The sequence below is a fragment of the Monodon monoceros genome, unplaced genomic scaffold (genome assembly GCF_005190385.1).
Source record: "Monodon monoceros isolate NGI ecotype Baffin Bay Population unplaced genomic scaffold, NGI_Narwhal_1 Super_Scaffold_2, whole genome shotgun sequence".
NCBI lineage: Eukaryota > Metazoa > Chordata > Mammalia > Artiodactyla > Monodontidae > Monodon > Monodon monoceros.
In genome coordinates, this window is record NW_021703776.1 from 89,710,738 (window position 1) to 89,729,632 (window position 18,895).

Genomic DNA, 18,895 nt, shown 5'->3' on the forward strand with positions numbered 1-18,895 from the left:
AGGGCTTCATTCTCAGCTTTGCTCTCACACTCCTCACTCTCCCCCGGACCTCGGACCTCGCTGGACTATCTTACTAGGACTGCTAGCTTCACTTCTCCCCCATGAGATTCATAACACCCAAATCTACATCTCCAGACCTTTCTCCAGAACTCCAGACCCATGTTTCCAAATGCCTTTCAGGTACCTCTCCTGAATGCGCCATGAACACATCAGAATCACCATGTCCCAAACTGAGCTCATTATTTCCCCAGCAAACTCATCTTCCTGCACGAAGGGCAGCACCGTCAGCTCAGTGTGCTGCATCAGAAACCATGACGCGTCCCATACCCCTCGCACGCCCCACTGCCACCAAGTCTTCACGTCCAGCCCCTAACCCCTTCTTGTATTCATGTTCTGCTCCCTGTCAGGTTCAAGGCCCTCATGGTGCCTTGTTCTACTTCATGGACGAAATAGCCAGCCAGCAGATCATCTTGCTGCCATTAATTCTCCCCTCCAATCCACACTTCATAAACACTAGGGTTTCCTTTCCAAAACACACTTCTCTCCCTGTCTCTTTTTTATTAAAAGTCTTAAAAGCTTCCCACACTACTGCCCACAAAAGAATATCCAAATGGTTAACAAAGCATGCAAACCTTGTATTATCTTATCATATCTCCCAACACTCCCCACAGAGCATCCTACTCGAAACTACGTAAAACCACTTGGGATTCCCAGAATCAACTATGACATGTTATACATTCCTACTCTGTATCTGCTGTTCCCACGGCCTGGAGAACTCCTATTTATACTTCAGGACCCAATGCAAACATCACCTCTTCAGTGAGAGGCTCTCCAACTCTTCATCTCCTTCAGATCTCGTTCCACCCTCTGTGTGCCAGAAATACTTTGAACGCAGCTTTAAAGCAAAATGTACACCAGATATTTAATAACTTGTGATTTAATGACTTCTTTACATATCTCCCTTCCCACTCTGCTGGGAGAACCACAAGGTCAAGAATGTATATCCTCCTGCCTAGAACATGCACAGGTTTAGAAAAGCAGTTCATTAAGTTCCTCAAATTGGAGGAAGGACCAGTGATGAGAGATATTTCCCCAGGATGTACAGACAGGAAGCAAGGGGAAGGAAGGAGTTAATGGCTGAATCTTTCAAATGCTATGACTGGTAACCTTGGATTTAAATGTCTGTTTGACACAATTGGCTAGTGAGAAAGCATTTTCATCACAAATCCTTGTTTCCTCCAAGTTTCCTAAAAAAATCACCCTATCAGTTTGAATCCTGCAGGCTTTCTCAGCCAAAAGGAATTTCCCTTTAAACAAAAACTATTCAGACATTTCCAAGATATGAAATGTTAAAAAACCAAGATTTTCCACTCAGACGACTGAAAACTGTTTGTAGATTTTTTTTTCCCCAGACTCCTCTAATTTGCCAAGAAGTCTGAAGAGGGGTGTGTGTGTGTGTGTGTGTGTGTGTGTGTATGTGTGAGATGTTAAAAAAAAAAGTCTCCTACCTCTGTGTCTCTCTGTTTTTCCATTCTTTATTTTGTCTGGGTTTTACTGAAGCAAGGTTTTTAAGTCAGAAAACAGAGGCTACAAAATGCAAAACTATACCCACCAACTGAGTGCCCAAAGGAAAGAGGTAATCAACTGACCTTTGTTGTTGTTGTTTTAAATCCCCCATTTTTTAAAGATCAGAGACTTTCAAGGGTGACAGCATGATACTCAGCACAGAACTTTGGAGTTAAAAGGAACCTCTGGGACCATAATACAAATGCAGCATTTTACAGCAGGATAAACTGAGATGGAGGATGTGAAGTAACTTGTACTACAATGAGTTTTGCCAAAGAAAAACTCTCTTCCAAGATACTTCTAACAAGAAGCAGGCATACAACTTTGAGTGGCTCAGCGTCACCCGTCTCAATTCTTTAAAAGCTCTTCAGTAATGTCAATAAAGTTTAGATAAATAAATTATACCAGAATAGAGCATTTCAAGGGCAGGCAATTCAACATCAGGCAACTGTAACTGAGCTCGACAGCAGCTATACACACCAGAAAGATCAATGGTACAAGATCTAAGAACTTATATCTGACTTTTGCACTGACCTTCCACTCAGTCCTAGAAAAAAATTAGATACACCACCGCAGAGCACCAAAAAAGTGCTTCCCAAGCTGAAGAATAAGTATGAACCCAGTCAAAACACAGCCTGCATCTGATGAGTGACGCTGACTCAAGAAACAGCTGTGTCCCAGCAATGACTCATGAGCCTCTCTTGGGTTTACACTGCAGGAGAGCTGAGTCACAAAACATCCCCTGAGATAACAGGGGTGCGGTGATAAGGGGGATCAAAGTGTTCTCAGCTCTTCTCAAAGTAATACATCAGGAAGATTCAAAGGTTACCCAGCCAGAGCCACTCTACAGCTCATGAGGGCCCAGAAGATCTTGGGTCATATTCCAAAGATCTCCCAGTTTCCATCCACAGACAACTAACAGATGTAAAGATCTGAGAACCAGCTGTATTGAAGTTGATGGAGGAGCCCAGGAGAGTGTACAGGGAGAACACAAGACCAAGTACCAAACGCTCACGTTTAACAGGTGGTAATGCAGACAGTAAAGGAGGAAAATCTAAGCCTCCCAGGGTATCATGGGAGCCAAAGCAAGAGCGAGTAACGAGATGAACATGTGGTCGGTCAGTATTGCCAAATGTTCCCGTGAAGCCTTGCAAGCTAAGGATGGAGAGAAGACTAGTGGATGGGGCAGTTAGAGAGAAGCTGGAGAACCTTCAGGCAGCAGTAGGAACCAGAACATACAGGAGGCGGAAGTAAAAACTGAGGAAACGGGGGCTTCCCTGGAGGTGCAGTGGTTGAGAGTCCGCCTGCCGATGCAGGGGACATGGGTTCGTGCCCCGGTCCGGGAGGATCCCACATGCCACGGAGCGGCTGGTCCCGTGAGCCATGGCCACTGAGCCTGCGTGTCCGGAGCCTGTGCTCCGCAACGGGAGAGGCCACAACAGTGAGAGGCCCGCATACCGCAAAAAAAAAAAAAAAAAAAACTGAGGAAACGGAGGCCGTAGCTATTGACTACTTGTCTGAGAAAACCTGGCAGTAAACAAGAGAGAAAAAACAAGCGGAGCAAGGAGGGGCAACAGCATCTGGCAAACATGTGTTCAAGGCACAGACCTGTGTTTACAGCACAAGGCAGAAGCTGCAGAGGAGAGGAAATGAAGATGCCCGAGAGAGAATAATTACAGGTCCCTTGTGCTTCCTGAATGATATCAGACTCCTGAGGTGGGGACACCTCTTCCCCAGAAAGAAGACATTTGACTTAGGGGAGAGGGTGAAAAAGTGTGTACACTATGGGCTAGGCAGTGACATGTGAAGAAACTGAGACCCAAAGAGGAGAGGTTACTTGCCCAAGGTCACCAGAGAACCAGTGGCCCTGGATTCCAAATCTGCCTGGCTCGAAGGCACACCCTTTCCACAACGCTGCCTTCAACTCTACTCTAGCGGAAACTGGGACTATGATAGAATCATCCTCCCTCCCATGTGGGTCTCAAAACTAAACAAGAAAAGTTATTGACATCAAACTACCCAAGTTACTTTCATATTAAATTTTCAGACTTGCAGAGGCATTTACAAGCATCCAGAGTTTTAAAAAAATACATTAACAAAAGAGACCAAGGCCATTGAGCTTATTCATTCTCCAAGACTGCCTTACTCTACATAATTGTGCATCAAGCAAGTATTACATATCTCTGAGCATCCTGTGCTTGGGAGTGTAGAAAAGACAGTCATGTCCCCCGCCTTCAAGAAGCTTGTGTTCCAGCTGAGGTCTCTTTTTTGCTCGAGGTCTCAGATTCTCCATAGATAAAAGGGGCCATCACCTCCTATGTGCCTTGTGGGTAACCTAGACAATTCCATTCAGGGAAAAAATGAGGTCACTTGGAAGAGCCGGAGAGCATGTGGTGAGCAGGGAGAAGGGGGAATAGACTCAAGGTTGACACCAATGGTGAATCTCACCATTTCGTTTCAGGCTTGACTCTACTGAGGTAGGGAATGTAAACACTACGCCCTCATTCATAAAATCACTGACAAGCAATTCAGACACTCTGCAGCCCTAGGCCCTCAGTCCTACCAATCTCCCAGCCAAAGCCTAAGGCCGTTTGCCCCAAGACAGTCCACAGACAGGTCAGAGTCCCGCAGGGCTGAGGCCGGCAGTTCAAGCCGCAAACAGGCACGCTCTGACCTTATCAGTGTTTGAATAGCCATATGCAACTGGAAAAACAGCTTCTTTGAAAAATGGCATTCAGCTCTCTGCCTGCGGAGATGAGGTTGTGTGGACCTCGAACAGAAAAAGTCATTCTCGTCTTGCACCGTGATCATGATTACAGGCTCAGCTAGTTACCTCCAGCCCTGATATCTGACCCTGACACAGAGAGCTCAGATAATATAGTTAATTCTACATTTCCTCATTCGTGAGTTGGGACACAGCAGTACCCCCTCCATGATAGCCTTTGCATGCATTGCAGAGATATTCCATGCTTAAATGTTTTAAAACATTTTCCATTTGCTAGCCCACCTTTGTGAGAAAAGCAGCCATTAGCTAAATGAACACACCTTTTAGTGAAGGAAAGGTCTGCCAACTCAGACTATTTGACTAATGGTCATTACACATGGTCATGCTGGTTGAGGCTCCAATAGCTCCTCCATTCCCACATGACTAATCTAAGCCAATCAGGTAAATCCCTTTCCAGCCATTGGCTCAGAAATGATGATGTGATCCCATCCTTGACAATAAAGCTCGAAGAGAAATCAGCTGGTAGGCATCTAAAACAAGTTTCTTCCATCTTAAAAAAGGACACAAGGAAGACACAACCTCTCTTCTCCCTTTGGATATTGTCATTTTTATTTGAACACCTGAAACTCATATGGATGTGGGCTGCCTTCTGGTTGCCTCCAACTTGAAGATGAAACCTGCCTATGGATGGATGGAATCTAGTCCATGCTGAACTGAGCAGCTGCTGAATCAGCCAAACATGTAGCTATACTTTTAGGCATCTTGCAACGTGACAGAATAATTCACTTATTGTGTAAGCAATGTGAATCGGTTTTCAGTTACTCGCAGCGGCAAGCATTGTCATTTAATTCAATTATTAATCTAGATGCAGTGCCTCATTTCTCCTGCCAGAGCGACTTCACATCAGAGCTCAATAGGATATTATCACTCAGGGATCACTCAAGAAAGAGGGCAAGTACAAAACTCAGTACTGCCCTCTCATCTTTCAGAACTGTGCCCAAGCCCACTTTCCCCCAACCGTGTTAACACAATGAGAACAATTTCAGAGACAATCATCTAACTGAGTCAAAGATTTTTCACCAAAACAATGAAAATTCTTTAGATCATAAGCTAAATCAGCAACATATATGCAAGGCCGCCTTATGAATAGGGGCCACATGCAGAGGAGTAGTGAAAGCTCCCCCCAGCTCCCCAAATACTCCTCCCCTACTACCTGGCTATTGCCTAAAGTTCTCCATTTAGAGGTTCAAGAAATTATTGTTAAATATAAACACCCATTTAGGGGTCATATGTTTAGCTTTACTAATATTGAAATTTTTAGTGTAAGCTTAAAAATCTTTCCTGAGAACAAAATTAAAGAGGAGGAGTTGGAAAGAGAACACCATTACAGCGAGCAACTTGGGGTCCAAGAAGCGAGGGAAACATGAAAGGAGTGAAGGTGAAGAAAGGTGAAGTAGGGCCTTGAAGACAAATTATACTGACTTCACAATTCTGTCTCCTACTGGGACTCATTACCTTTATTCAATTGGTGGAGGTCAGGTGACCAGAAGTAATGATTTCTCAAGCCACAAGGACCCAGAGTCCCACTCAGAATCTGGCCAGAGGCCAACAATAGGAGGTGAACATCAAACCAAAAGCTCCCATATCCCACGGGAGCCCTATCAAGTCTCTGGGCCGCCGACAGGAAGGGGAAACCACCAGCCTCTCAGATCAGCCATCCACCTTCCGGCAATCACGATGGATGTGGAAGCCAGATGGCCTTCACATCTGCTCACCAGGCAGGTGGAACCTACTCTTAACACCCCACCTACCACCCTCTGGGCTCAGTCATTTCATTTTAAGAACCAATTGGATATAAAATTTAAGCACATAACCACTAATAATTCTACAAAGAACTGGATTTACATGAATTTAGTATTTAAAAGAAGCAGAACTAAATTAGGAGGTTGGAATTAACTGATACACACTACTATATATAAAATAGATAACCAACAAGGACCTTCTTATAGCACAGGAAGCTGTACTTAACATTTTGTAATAACCTATAAGGGAAAAGAATCGGAAAAAGAAAAAAAACATATATATATATATATAAATGAATCGCTGTGCTGTACACCTGAAACTAACATAATATTGTAAATCAACTATACCTCAATAAAATAAAATGAAATACCAAGCAGAACCTCTGTCATTATCTTTGCAAAGAAAAGGTATCCTATTGTATACCTTAAAAAAAATAATCCTTGCAAAAATTGATAAAATCCCTCTTTTCCAGATTGCTAAACTGAGCTATAAGAAAATTACCAAGAGCATGAAGTTTGTCATACACAAACCCACTGTTAATCCTCCATCCTCAAAGCCCTTTTCCAGCAAGCACTCCTGCTTCCTCTATTCATTACCCAAGGCCTCCACCAACGCTGGTGGTATTGAGTGAGCACCAGAAACCCCTCTCTCCCCAAGGAAATGCAGGCTAAAATTACCCCTAGTCCAGTTTTATGTGGTGCCTTTAAGTTGTCATTTTTCATTTCCTAAATACTTTCAGGAGGTAAAAGTTTGAACAGTACGAAAGGGATAGTGTGTAAGTAACTCCCTCTCCCTCCTTCCCTCTCTTGACCTCTAGTCCCTCAAGTCCCCTTACCAGAAAAACATCAGCCATCTGTTTCTTGAGCATCCGCCCAGATATAGTCAGTGCATGTAATAATATACATAGATAAGGTTTATAGACTGTTTTGCTCCTTAAATTGCAAAATCCCACAGTAAATTCCCAGAAATGTAATTTGCACAGAACCTTACAGGAAACACAACATGAATGTTAGAAACATCCAGCATCCTGGCAGGTTTAGGGGAAGGGACAAGGCTTCTTGCAATGATTTGAAACCATAATATATACACTCCTCATTTTTATATCTGCCATCTTTTCTGAAACCAGTTTTAGCTTGTATCCACTCTAGAAGCAATAGCTTTCCTAAATGTACCACTCACTGATTTAAAATTATATCTCTCATCTGTATGGGAACTATTTTTTCAGCTTCAAGAGGAAGCCCAAAGCTCTAATAATTCAGGATCTAATGAGCAAGTCCAGATTTGCTCTGTGTGGTTCATTATTTTATAGACTTTGAAACTGTCTCCTCTAAGCCTCTGTCCTTGTGGACCCAGAATTTTTCTTCAGAACTAACCAAATGAGAAAAACACTGCTCCTGATGGCTCACAGAAGGCACCTCGGAGACATGACAATCCCAGCCTCGGGCAACTTCTATATTTTTAAAATCAGGTAGGTGACAGTTTTGCTAAAACAGGGCATTAGCAATCATGCGTGTGGTAGCTAAATCCCTATTTAGAGCAAAGAGAGTGATCATGCTAGGAAGGGTTGGTGGCCCCACTGCCACCTCAGTTAAATATTAGCTGCCCTCAGACTCAGCAATTTCTGACTCCCCATCCTCTGACTCAGTTCCTTTTAAGTCTGGATCCTTCATTCATACAGCATAGTGGGCAAGAGCTTGGGCTTTGGAGGCAGGTAGACTTGAGTTTAAATGACCTTTTACCAAGTCACTTAAACTCATTAAGCCTCAGTTTTCTTATCTGTAAAATGACTCCTTCACTGGATCATTGAGATATCCTCTTTTTATTTTTGGCTGTGCCCTGCAGCATGAGGGATCTTAGTTCCCTGACCAGGGATTGAACCTGTGCCCCCTGCAGTGGAAGCTCGGAGTCTTAACCACTGAACCGCCAGGGAAGTCCCACTGATACATCATTTTTGTAAAGCACTAAGTACAATGCCTTTCATGAGGACCAGCTACATAATCTATGGGACCTGCTACAAAATGCAAACGTGTGGGCCCTTGTTCAAAAAATATTGAGGATCTCAAGATGGTGACAGCAGAGCATCAAAGTGTGGGGCCCTGTGGGACTGCACAGGGGGCAGGCCCATGAAGCCAGCCCTCCCTTTCAGATAATAAATACACAATAGATGGTAGCTATACTATCTTACCAATTTCCCAGCTTACATTTGTACCTTACCCTCTCTGCAGGCTCTCCACTCCCTATGTGATGCCTAATCCACTCAACTTGGAAAGTTTCACCGGGCCATTCCAAAACCAGGCACTCTGCCTCAGAAGTAACCTGCATTTTTACAAGAAAAAAAACTGACAAAAATGGGGGGATCTAAAACAGACGGTGATGTTACCATAAGCTCATGCCAGACACACTCCCACCTTAGAGCCTTTGCTGTGGCTTTTCATCCTGCTGAGGTAACCTTCTCCCCTACTTCAGGCCTAGAGTGTAAGCTTCTCACGGTCAAGAATTTTGAGGGTTTTTTGGTTCACTGATGTATCCCAACTACTTAGAACAGTGTTTCGCACATAGAAGCTCTTCAATAGCCATTCATTGAAAGAACAAATAAATCGTGAGTGAATGCATCATCAGGCCATCCTTTTTCCACTTGGAGGCCAGGTCATTTCTCATTATGGACGGATGGCGATAATAACCAGCTCTGCAACTGGATACCCAAGAGAGTTCAAGAAACAGATGGGAAAGTTATCTATTTTCAAATCTCTGCCAAACTCCCCTCAGTTTAGAAGGAATATAACCCAGTTGTCTGTGCTACCAAATCCAATACGTCTTTCAACACTAATTCATATACTCAGTTTGCGGGCCACGGCTTGCAGCAATGACGAGCGGCATTTTATATGCGTGAGCTGCCCAGAAGAGAAACACGTCCCTAAGTGGCATACATAAAAGTAATTTTTAAAAAAATCAAATTAGAAGAAAAATAATCACCCATCACTGCTTCATTACAATGACATAGAAAAACTAAGCCCTTGCTACCAAAAGGAAGGTAAGGTCTCTACCCCTGAAACTGTGCATAAAGATGTCAGTTAGAGCCAGTCCAAGCTGTCCTGCCTGAAGTTAATGTCACAGTCACGGGTAGCATCTCAAACCCTGGCATAAGATCTCAGAAATGCAAGTCATGAGGCCTGAGAAAGGGAATGTGGATGCTGTGCATAATTCATCCCACCAGCTGAAAGACAACCCAAAGCATTACAGCTGCGGGATGAGACATTTTCACAGTACTCGTGAGAACAAAAGAGAAGAGCTGCCCCTCGCAAATGGTTAAAATGTGGCCTATGTCAGGAGAAACATCTGGAGATACTATGAGAAGATATTTGACGGCCGGCGTTCTCTGAGCTCTGTCCTGGCGACGGGAAGTACATCTGGGTCCCCAATCCAAAGGCAGCCCATGTGGTGTCCTCGGGACAGACTCAGTGAGCAAAGCCCAGAAGATCACACCACACATCTGGCTTTTGACCCGGCATGAACTTCCACTACCTCTCTGCCCTGCACTCGGCATGTTTTCAACAAGCCATTCTCAGCCACCACAAATGCCTTGGTGGGAATCACAGGGAGGCCCTCATCCCTTTTCCCAAAATAACGTCAGCCAGAGGCAAAGGCCAAAGGGGTGGAGCCTGCAGGCCATTTTGCAAAAGTTTCAAATATCCTGGCACTGACTCCATTAAAAGGATCATGAAGGGGAAATAGCCAAGTCTCTCATTTTCTCATTAGTGTCTCTCTCTATACAAACTCTGCATTTGTAAAAAAAGAAACAAAGAGATCTCACAATAAAGTCATATTATCAATGCTGGCTGTTGGAAACAAAATTTCATTTTGCAAATTTAATACCAAAACCTTGAAATTGAAAACTTTATAAGAAATGTGTGTGCTCTGTGACAGTTTAATGCCCAAAGGGATCTCTGAGGCATAAGACTGAGCAAGGAACTGGTGAGCTGTCCCCCCTTCTCCAAAGCCTTTCTGAAATATGCACTGCCTCAGATTTTCCATTCTCCTTTGCTGATCTTTCCTCTGAAGAAGGAGGAAGCAGATTTCTGGCTGAACAGTTAAAGGAGCCAAATAAAGTAGTCTTCCTCCTAATATGAAGGGGCCTTTTTTCAAAACACACACACACACACACACACACACACACACACACACACACACAGGTATACTTCCTAAAATTCAAATAAGATAGTAAAGGAAGGGAAAGAATATGACAGCGAAGGAAAGAAAATGCTACTTTATCTTGCCCAGTTTTTAAAAAATCTTCCCACAAAAAGTAGTAGCAAACTAAACAGAGGCAGATTATCAAAACATCTACGCCTTCTCCTGCTTTACAGTGCAATAGGAAATGATATAGCATATGTGAAAAGCCCTCGGGGAAAAGGAATACAAAGCGTCGTTACTATTATCAAAAGTTTAAAAGAGACAGCGGCCCACCTTCACTGTTCAGCTAGAAAAACCACACCTCTCCCCAGATCTCTCCATTCTGGGCATGCTCTTCCCAAATGCTTCCTTCCCAGTTCCCTGTCCCGAGCTGTTCCTTTCATGACACTTCCCCCTCTCAAGCCGCCCCTTCGCCGCCCCGCCAAGTCCTCACCGTGTGATACATGAGAGCCTCGGTTTCTCCGGGCTCTGACAGCTCGCTCAGCTTGCGGTCCCACTGCAGGACGCTCTGCTCCCCGCTCTCCAGCACCTCCATGGTGGTCCGAGGCGCGCTGGGCCGAGGATGCTGAGGGCAGGAGGGGAGCGGGTAGGGCGGCCTCGGAGGGCGAGATCCGCCTCTGCGTGAGTGTGTGTGCGTGTGTGTGCGTATGCGTGTAGCTTATGCACTTAGAAAGGAAAACGTTCGCTCCTCTGCCTGAGAGAGAATTGCCAAGGGCTCCGGTTCAGCGTCCTCGGAGACCTGAGAATCCCCAGAGGAGACAGACTGTCTAGAGATCAGACCGAAGGCTGAGGAGAATAGAGCAGGGTGTGTATCCAAAATAAAGGCAGGAGATCAGTACTCATCCCAAGAAAAGCCCTTCTCAATAAGCTCACTTTCCACTACTGCTCCAGACACAAACTTTGAGATTCCCCAGGGCTCCTCAGCTCTGCTCCAGGACACAGCTATGTCTCCTCCTCCCTCCAGGGCGGGGACCAATCGGATGCTCACTTCTCCCGCCCTACCCAATCAGAAGTCTTTCTCTTCGTCCAGAGGCAGGGGCAGCGAGAAGTCTCCGCCCAAGCTTTGGAATGTGGGCGGGCAGCGCCTTTGACGTCACCGGGGAGCTACTCCGGTTTTACTACCGCCAGCAGCCGAGGTCTGCGGCAGCAGACAAATGGAGTGCTTGAGCCCAGGAGTGATGGACTGGGGGGTGCAACCAATGAGGAAGGAGCGCCTGGGAGGGACAGCCAATCAAATAGCGACAAGAATACATTTTATAAGAGGGAGGGTGCGCTTAGTCGCCTGAGAATCCAGAGAAATTAGCGCGCGCATGTAGAGGAAGAGAGTGCTGCTGGGAGCGCCGATTTACGTACTGTCCTAAATATTTTCAAGTAGTTTAGCTCATTTGAGTCTTTCAGGATTTTTAAAAAATAAGTTACATATTACACACAAATATATTTATATTAGCACATATCTGGCAAATTGTAATTGCTTGTGCTTCAGGTTTTTCTCCTGCTTTCTGTTAGGCTCTTCTCCTGACGTGTTTTTTATGGGCTCTCCTTATTCTATTTTTTTCTTTTATTTACCCAGCAGACATTGTCGAAAAGAGCCAACGGCTTACTTTTCCAGGTCATAGAGATTTTACCTCAGTGGAAGAGTCAGACAATAAACAGGTAAAGAAAGAAACGTATAATGTCAGAAACTGGTAACTGCTGTAAAGAAAAATCAGAGAAAGGTAAGAGGATGGGGCAGATAGATGCTATTTTAGATAGCAATCAGGGTAGGTGACGTTTGGGAACAGACCTGAATGAAATGAGGTTTGGGGAGAAGCTGGTGTTTTACAGACAGCCAAGGAGAAAGGTGTGGCTGTGGACTGAGGTGCCAGGGAGTGAGTGAGGGGAGAGGTGGCCTGAGAGATGGGCAGGGGACAGACCACCAGGCCTGCCTATATTGGGAAAGAGATAGCCTCTTCTAAATTATTTTTCCTCAACTTGTGATTTTTTTTCCTCCTTTCAGACTCCTTTTTTTTTCTTTTTTTTAATTAATTTTTATTGGAGTATAGTTGCGTTACAATATTGCGTCAGACTCCTTTTAAGGAAACAAAGTGCTTGCACATATAGTTTGCTCATTTTAAATTGTAAGGGAGTCTTTGCCAGTTGTCTCTAGAAGTTTCTTACAGTGGCACATTCCGGTATGGAGGTGTTACTTTGTTCCCTTCGCAAGTATTTTTTGGTGGATAGGGTCAGTCCAATTTTGTCTTAGAACTCTATGGTGTCTTTAAGTGGTAGTTTATTGTAGAAACTGTTCCATTTGTCTGGTCCTATCTCCTGGGTCGTTGGAGAATATTTTAATGCGTAAGTAGAAATTCTAGTTTATGGGCCCCGTACCTTCCTTGTATAATAGTTTTCTCATTTTTCTCTTAGTCCTTTGTTTTTATTTTCCAGTCTGCTACCTGCTTCACCACATCCTTTTCATAGATCACCTTTTCAATTTTTAGCAACTTTTTCCATTTTTCTTAGCATAACACTCAACATGAGCAAGTGAGGTAAGAAACATGTACACCCCCCTTCAACTGGGATACAAGCATGTATCTGTCAAACATTTCTGCCTTAGGCAACGTCAGTCCCTGGTTTTGCCCCATGTGGTTGGCAGTTTCTGAGATGCCTCAGATGATCCTGCTTCCTGGTGTTCACACCCTCTGAAACTGCCTCCCCTTGAGCGTAGGCTGGACCCGGGGCCTTCCTTCTAGCAAAGAGAATGTGGCAAAAGTGATGGAATGTCAAAAAATATTCTGGCTCCTGTCTGGCTCGTTCTCTCCTCCTCTCGTTTGCTTGCTCTGATCTGTGAGCTGCCCTATGGAGAGGCCCATATAGCAAGGAACTGAGGACGGTGTCCAACGAACAACCAGCAAGGAACCAAGTCCCTCAGTCCGATAACCCAGGAGCAACTGGACCCTGTTAATATAACCACTTGAGTGACTGTGGAAGCAGATCCTCCTTGAGTTGAGCCTTGAGATGACTGCAGCCTTGCGAGAGACCCAGAGTCAGAGGACTCAGCTATGCCATACCCAGATTCCTGACCTGCGCAAACTAAAGGTAAGAAGTTTATATTGTTTTAAGCCACTGACTTTTTCCTTCATAAAATCAGTAACATAATAATTGGTTTCCTAAATGCTTGATTAAATTTATCTGTATTGCCATAGTAATATAGTAATGTCACAATTCCTACATGGTTTTTCAGCCTCCTTTGTTGCATGTATGCTTCTCCCATTCAAGGTACGAAGACTTCTCACCAGCACATTTCTTGTTCTACATCTTGAGTCTAGAGTTTGTCCCTTCCCCTAACATAATTAGGACTTAACAATTTAGCTGACTTTTTTTCCAGCTTCTCTGGCATCCCTTAAAAAGTAGCAGCACTCAGGAATTCCCTGGCGGTCCAGTGGTTAATACTTGACGCCTTCACTGTGGTGGCCCAGGTTCAGTCCCTGGTGGGGGAACCAAGATCCTGCAAGCTGCATGGCGCCACCAAAAAAACAAAAACAAAGTAGCAGTGCTTGCTCCCCTGTCTGGTTTTGGGTTTTGTTTTGTTTTGTTTTTTAGAGATATAATTGACGTATCACACATTAGTTTCAGGTGTACAACATAATGATTCGATATTTATGTATATTGTGAAATGATCACCACAGTGTCTAGTTATAGCCACCATGCTGTATATTATAGCCCCAGGACTTATGTATATGTATTTTATAACTGGAAGATTGCCTTTTGACTCCTTTCACCCATTTTGCCCACCCCCAACCCTGCCTGGGAATCACCAGTCTCTTTGTATCCATGAGTTTGCTTGTATGTTTGTTTAGACTCCACCCAAGTGAGATTATACAGTATTTGTCTTTCTTTGTCTGGCTTATTTCAGTTACCATAATGCCCTCAAGGTCCATCCATGCTGTTGCAAATGCCAGGATTTCCTTCTTTTTTTTTTTTTTTGCGGTATGCGGGCCTCTCACTGTTGCGGCCTCTCCCGTTGCGGAGCACAGGCTCCGGACGCGCAGGCTCAGCGGCCATGGCTCACGGGCCCAGCTGCTCTGCGGCATGTGGGATCTTCCCGGACCGGGGCACGAACCCGTGTCCCCTGCATCGGCAGGTGGACTCTCAACCACTGCGCCACCAGGGAAGCCCCAGGATTTCCTTCTTTTTAATGGCTGAATAATATTCCAAGTTATACATATACCACATTTTCTTTATCCATTCATCCACTGATGGACACTTGCTTCTGTGTCTTGGCTATTATAAATAATGCTTCAAGGAATGTGGGGGTCAGAATATCTTTTTGAGTTAGTGTTTTCTTTTCCTTTGGTTAAACAGCCAGAAGTAGAATTGCTGGATCATAGGATAACTGTATCTGTAAGTTTTTGAGGAACTCCATACTGATTTCCAGAGTGGCTGCACCAATTTACATTCGCACCAACAGTGTACAAGGATTCCCTTTTCTCCACATCCATGCCGTCGCTTGTTTTTTCTTGTCATTTAACAGCTATCCTAACAAGTGTGAGGTGATATCTCATTGTGGTTTTGATTTGCGTTTCCCTGATGACTAGTGATGTTGAGTACCTTTTCATATTCCTGTTGGCCATCTGTATATCTTCTTTTTTCTTTTAAGGTATTTATTTATTTATTTGGCTGCATTGGGTCTTCGTTGCTATACATGGGCTTTCTCTAGTTGTGGCGAGCGGGGGCTACTTGGTGTGCAGGCTTCTCATTGCGGTGGCTTCTCTTGTTGGCGGAGCACGGGCTCTAGGTGCATGGTCTTCAGTAGTTGTGGCACGCAGGCTCAGTAGTTGTGACACATGGGCTTAGTTGCTCCACAGCATATGGGATCTTCCCGGACCAGTACTCAAACCCATGTCCCCTGCATTGGCAGGCGGATTCTTAACCACTGTACCACCAGGGAAGTCCCTGTATATCTTCTTTAGAAAAATGTCTATTCAGATCCTCTGTCTATTTTTTAATCAGATTTTTGTGTGTTTTTTGCTATTTAGTTACACAAATCTTTTATTTTTTGGATATTAAACCCTTATCAGGTATGTGACTTGCATCTATTTTTTCCCATTTAATAGGTTGCCTTTTCATTTTGCAGTTGGTTTCCTTTGCTGCACAAAAGCCTTTTGGTTTGATGTAGTCTCAATTTTTAATTTTTGCTTTTGTTGCCTTTGCTTGGTGACAAATCCAACAAAGGTCATTACCAAGGCAAATGTCAAGGATCTTACCACCCATGTTTTCTTCTAGGAGTTTTAGGGCTTCAGGTCTTATGTTCAAGTCTTTAATACATTTTGAGTTAATTTTTGTGTATTATGTAAGATAGCAGTCCAGTGTCACTCTTTTGCATGTGACTGTTCAGTTTTCCCAACATCGTTTGTTGAAGAGACTGTCCTTTTTTCATTGTATATTCTCAGATCCTTTGTCATAAATTAATTGAACATGTATGCATGGGTTTATTTCTGGGCTTTCTATTCTGTTACATTGATCTGTGTGTCTGTTTTTATGCCAATACAATAATTTTTTGATTATTATAGCTTTGTAATGTAGTTTGGAATCAGGAAGCACAATGCCTTCAACTTTGGTCTTTCTCAAGATTGCTTTGGCTATTTGGGGTCTTTTCTGGTTCCATACAAATTTTAGGATTGTTTGCTCTACTTCTGTGAAAAATGCCATTGGAATTTTGGTAGTGACAGCATTGAAACTGTAGATCACTATGGGTAGCATGGACATTTAACAACATTAATTCTTCCAATACATAAATGGAATATCTTTCCATTTATTTGTGTCTTATTCAATTTCTTTCATAAGTGTCTTACAGTTTTCTGTGTGCAGGTCTTCCACCTCCTTGGTTAAGTTTATTCCAAGGTATTTTATTCTTTTTCATGCAATTGTAAATGAAATTATTTTCTTAATGTATCTTTCTGATAGTTCATTATTAGTGTATGGAAATGCAACAGATTTTTACAATTGATTTTTGCATCCTGCCACTTTACTGAATTTGTTTTTTAGTTCTTAGAGTTTTTTGCTGGAATCTTTAGGGTTTGCTACATATAATATCATGTCATCTGCAAACAGTGACAGTTTCCTTCTTCCTATCTGGATGCCTTCTATTTCTTTTTCATGTACCTGTTGCTCTGACTAGGACTTTCAATATTATTTTGAACAAAAGTGGTGAGGGTGGGAATCCCTGTCTTGTCCCCGATCTTGGAGGAAAAGCTTTCAGATTTTCACCATTGAGTATGATGTTAGCTGTTGGCTTCTCATATATGGCCTTCATTATGTTGAGGTACATTTCCTCTATACTCACTTATGAGATTTTTATCATAAATGAGTGTTGAATTTTGTCAAATGCTTTTTCTGCACCTTTTGAGATGATCATGTGATTTTTGTCCTTTATTTTGTTAATGTAATATATCACATTGATTGATTTCTGGATATTGAATCATCCTTGCATCCCTAGAATAAATCCCACTTGATCATGGTATATGATCCTTTTAATGTATTGTTGAATTTGGTTTGCTAGTATCTTATTGAGGATTTTTGCATCTGTGTTCATTAGTGATATTGGTCTGTCTTTTTCTTTTCTTGTGGTGTCCTTGTCTGGGTTTCATATCAGAATAGTGCTGGCTTGGTAAAATGAGTTTGGAAGTATTCTCTTTTCTTTTATGTTTTGGAAAAATTTGAGAAGGATTGGTATTAATTCCTCTTTAAATGTGTAGTAGAATTCAGCAGTGAAGCTATCTGGTCCTTGACTTTTGTTTGTTGGGAGGATTTAATCAAAATCAACTGATTCAGTCTCCTTATTAGTAATCAGTCTTTTCAGATTTTCTTTCTTCCTGATTTAGTCTTGGTAGGTTTATGTTTCTAGGAATTTATCTATTTCTTCTAGGTTGTCCAATTTGTTGGTGTATGTTCACAGTAGTCTCTTAAGAGCTTTTGTATTTCGGGACTTCCCTGGTGGTCCAGTGGGTTAGACTCCGCACTCCCAATGCAGGGGGCCCGGGTTTGATCACTGGTCGGGCGGGGAACTAGATCCCACATGCCTGACGCAACTAAGAGTCTGCATGCCACAACTAAGAAATGCACATGCCACAACTAAGAAGTCCACATGCTGCAACTAAGAAGCCTGCATGCTGCAACTATGAGCCTGCATGCCGCAACTAAAAGATCCTGCATGCCACAACGAATATCCCATGTGCCACAACTGAGACCCTGTGCAGCCAAAATAAATAAATAAAAATTTTTAAAAAAAGATCTTTTGTATTTCTGCATTTACTTTAGTGTTCTCTCCTTTTTTTTCTTGGTGAGTCTAACTAAAGATTTGTCAACTTTGTTTATCTTTTCAAAAAACCAGATCTTAGTTTCATTGATCTTTTCTGTTGTCTTTGAATTCCTATTTTGTTTGTATGTGCTGTGATCTTGGTTATTTTCTTCCTTCTACTAACTTTGGGCTTCATTTTTTCTCCTTTTTTAAACTCCTTGAGGTTGTTTAGTTGATATATTTCTTGTTTCTTAATGTAGGCATTTATCACTGTGTTTTTGCTGCATCCCGTAAGTTTTAGTATGTTGTATTTCCATTGTCCTTTGTCTCAAGCTATTTTTGATTTTTCTTTTGATTTCCTGTTTGACCCATTAGTCGTTCAGTAGCATGTTGTTTAATCCCCACATACATTTGAATTTTCTAATTTGCTTCTTGTAACTGATTTCTAGTTTCATACCACTGTGGTTAGAAAAGATGCTTGATAATGATTTCAATCTTCTTAGATGTATTAAGACTTGTTTTGTGGCCTAACATGATCCATCCTGTACACTTGAAAATAATGAGTATTCTGTTGCTTTTGGATGGAATGGTGTGTGTGTGTGTGTGTGTGTGTGTGTGTGTGTGTATACATATATATAAGTTGATGTGGTCTAACCTGTCATTTAAAGCCTTATTGATTTTCTTTCTGAATGACCTATCCATTGATGAAAGTGGGGTATTAAAAGTGCCTACTATTATTGTATTGCTGTCTATTTCTCCCTTTAGATGTGTTAATATTTACTTTATATATTTAGGTGCTTCTATTTTGGGTGCATAAATATTTACAAATGTTATATTCTCTTGTTGGATTGACCCCTTCATCACTATATAATGACCTTCTTTGTCCCTTATTACCATCTTTCTCTTAAAGTCTATCTTGTCTGATATAAGTAAAGTCTATTTTGTCTGATATAAGTATAGCTATCCCAGCTTTCTTTTGGTTTCCATTTGCATGAAATATTTTTCCATTTGTTCACTTTCAGTCTGTGTGTGTCCTTATATCTGAAATGAGTATCTTATAGGGAACATATAAATGTGTCTTGTCTTTTTATCCATTCAGCCACTCTGTCTTTTGATAGGAAAATTTAGTCCATTTACATTTAAAGGAATTATCGATAGGTATGTAATTGTTGCCATTTTGTTAATTGTTTTCTAGCTGGTTTATAATTCCTCTGTTCCTTTCTTCTTCTCTTGGTCTCTTCCTTTGTGATTTAGTGATTTGCTATAATGGTAATTCTACATATCTTTCTTTTTATATTTTGTGTATCTAGTATAGGTTTTTGCTGTGTGGTCAC

At 42.4% G+C, this 18,895-nt stretch overlaps 2 protein-coding genes across 5 annotated transcripts in view; one reads left to right on the forward strand and one right to left on the reverse strand.

Moving 5' to 3' along the window:
- Positions 1-11,214, reverse strand: part of CREB3L2 (cAMP responsive element binding protein 3 like 2) — a 117,588-nt gene extending 106,374 nt beyond the window's left edge. For both annotated transcript variants that reach the window (XM_029232938.1, XM_029232941.1), the window contains exon 1: positions 10,719-11,214. In XM_029232938.1, coding sequence (XP_029088771.1) covers positions 10,719-10,820 — 102 coding nt within the window. In that variant the 5' untranslated portion in view covers positions 10,821-11,214. The remainder of the gene's footprint in view (positions 1-10,718) is intronic.
- Positions 11,215-12,897: 1,683 nt separating this feature from the next.
- The window catches only part of AKR1D1 (aldo-keto reductase family 1 member D1), a 90,113-nt gene continuing 84,115 nt past the window's right edge, over positions 12,898-18,895 (forward strand). For 2 of the 3 annotated variants that reach the window (XM_029233217.1, XM_029233218.1), the window contains exon 1: positions 12,900-13,360. The gene's annotated coding sequence lies outside the window, so the exon portion shown is untranslated. Of the gene's footprint in view, positions 13,361-18,895 lie in introns of all 3 variants that reach the window. The other variant, XM_029233223.1, reaches the window with a different exon arrangement.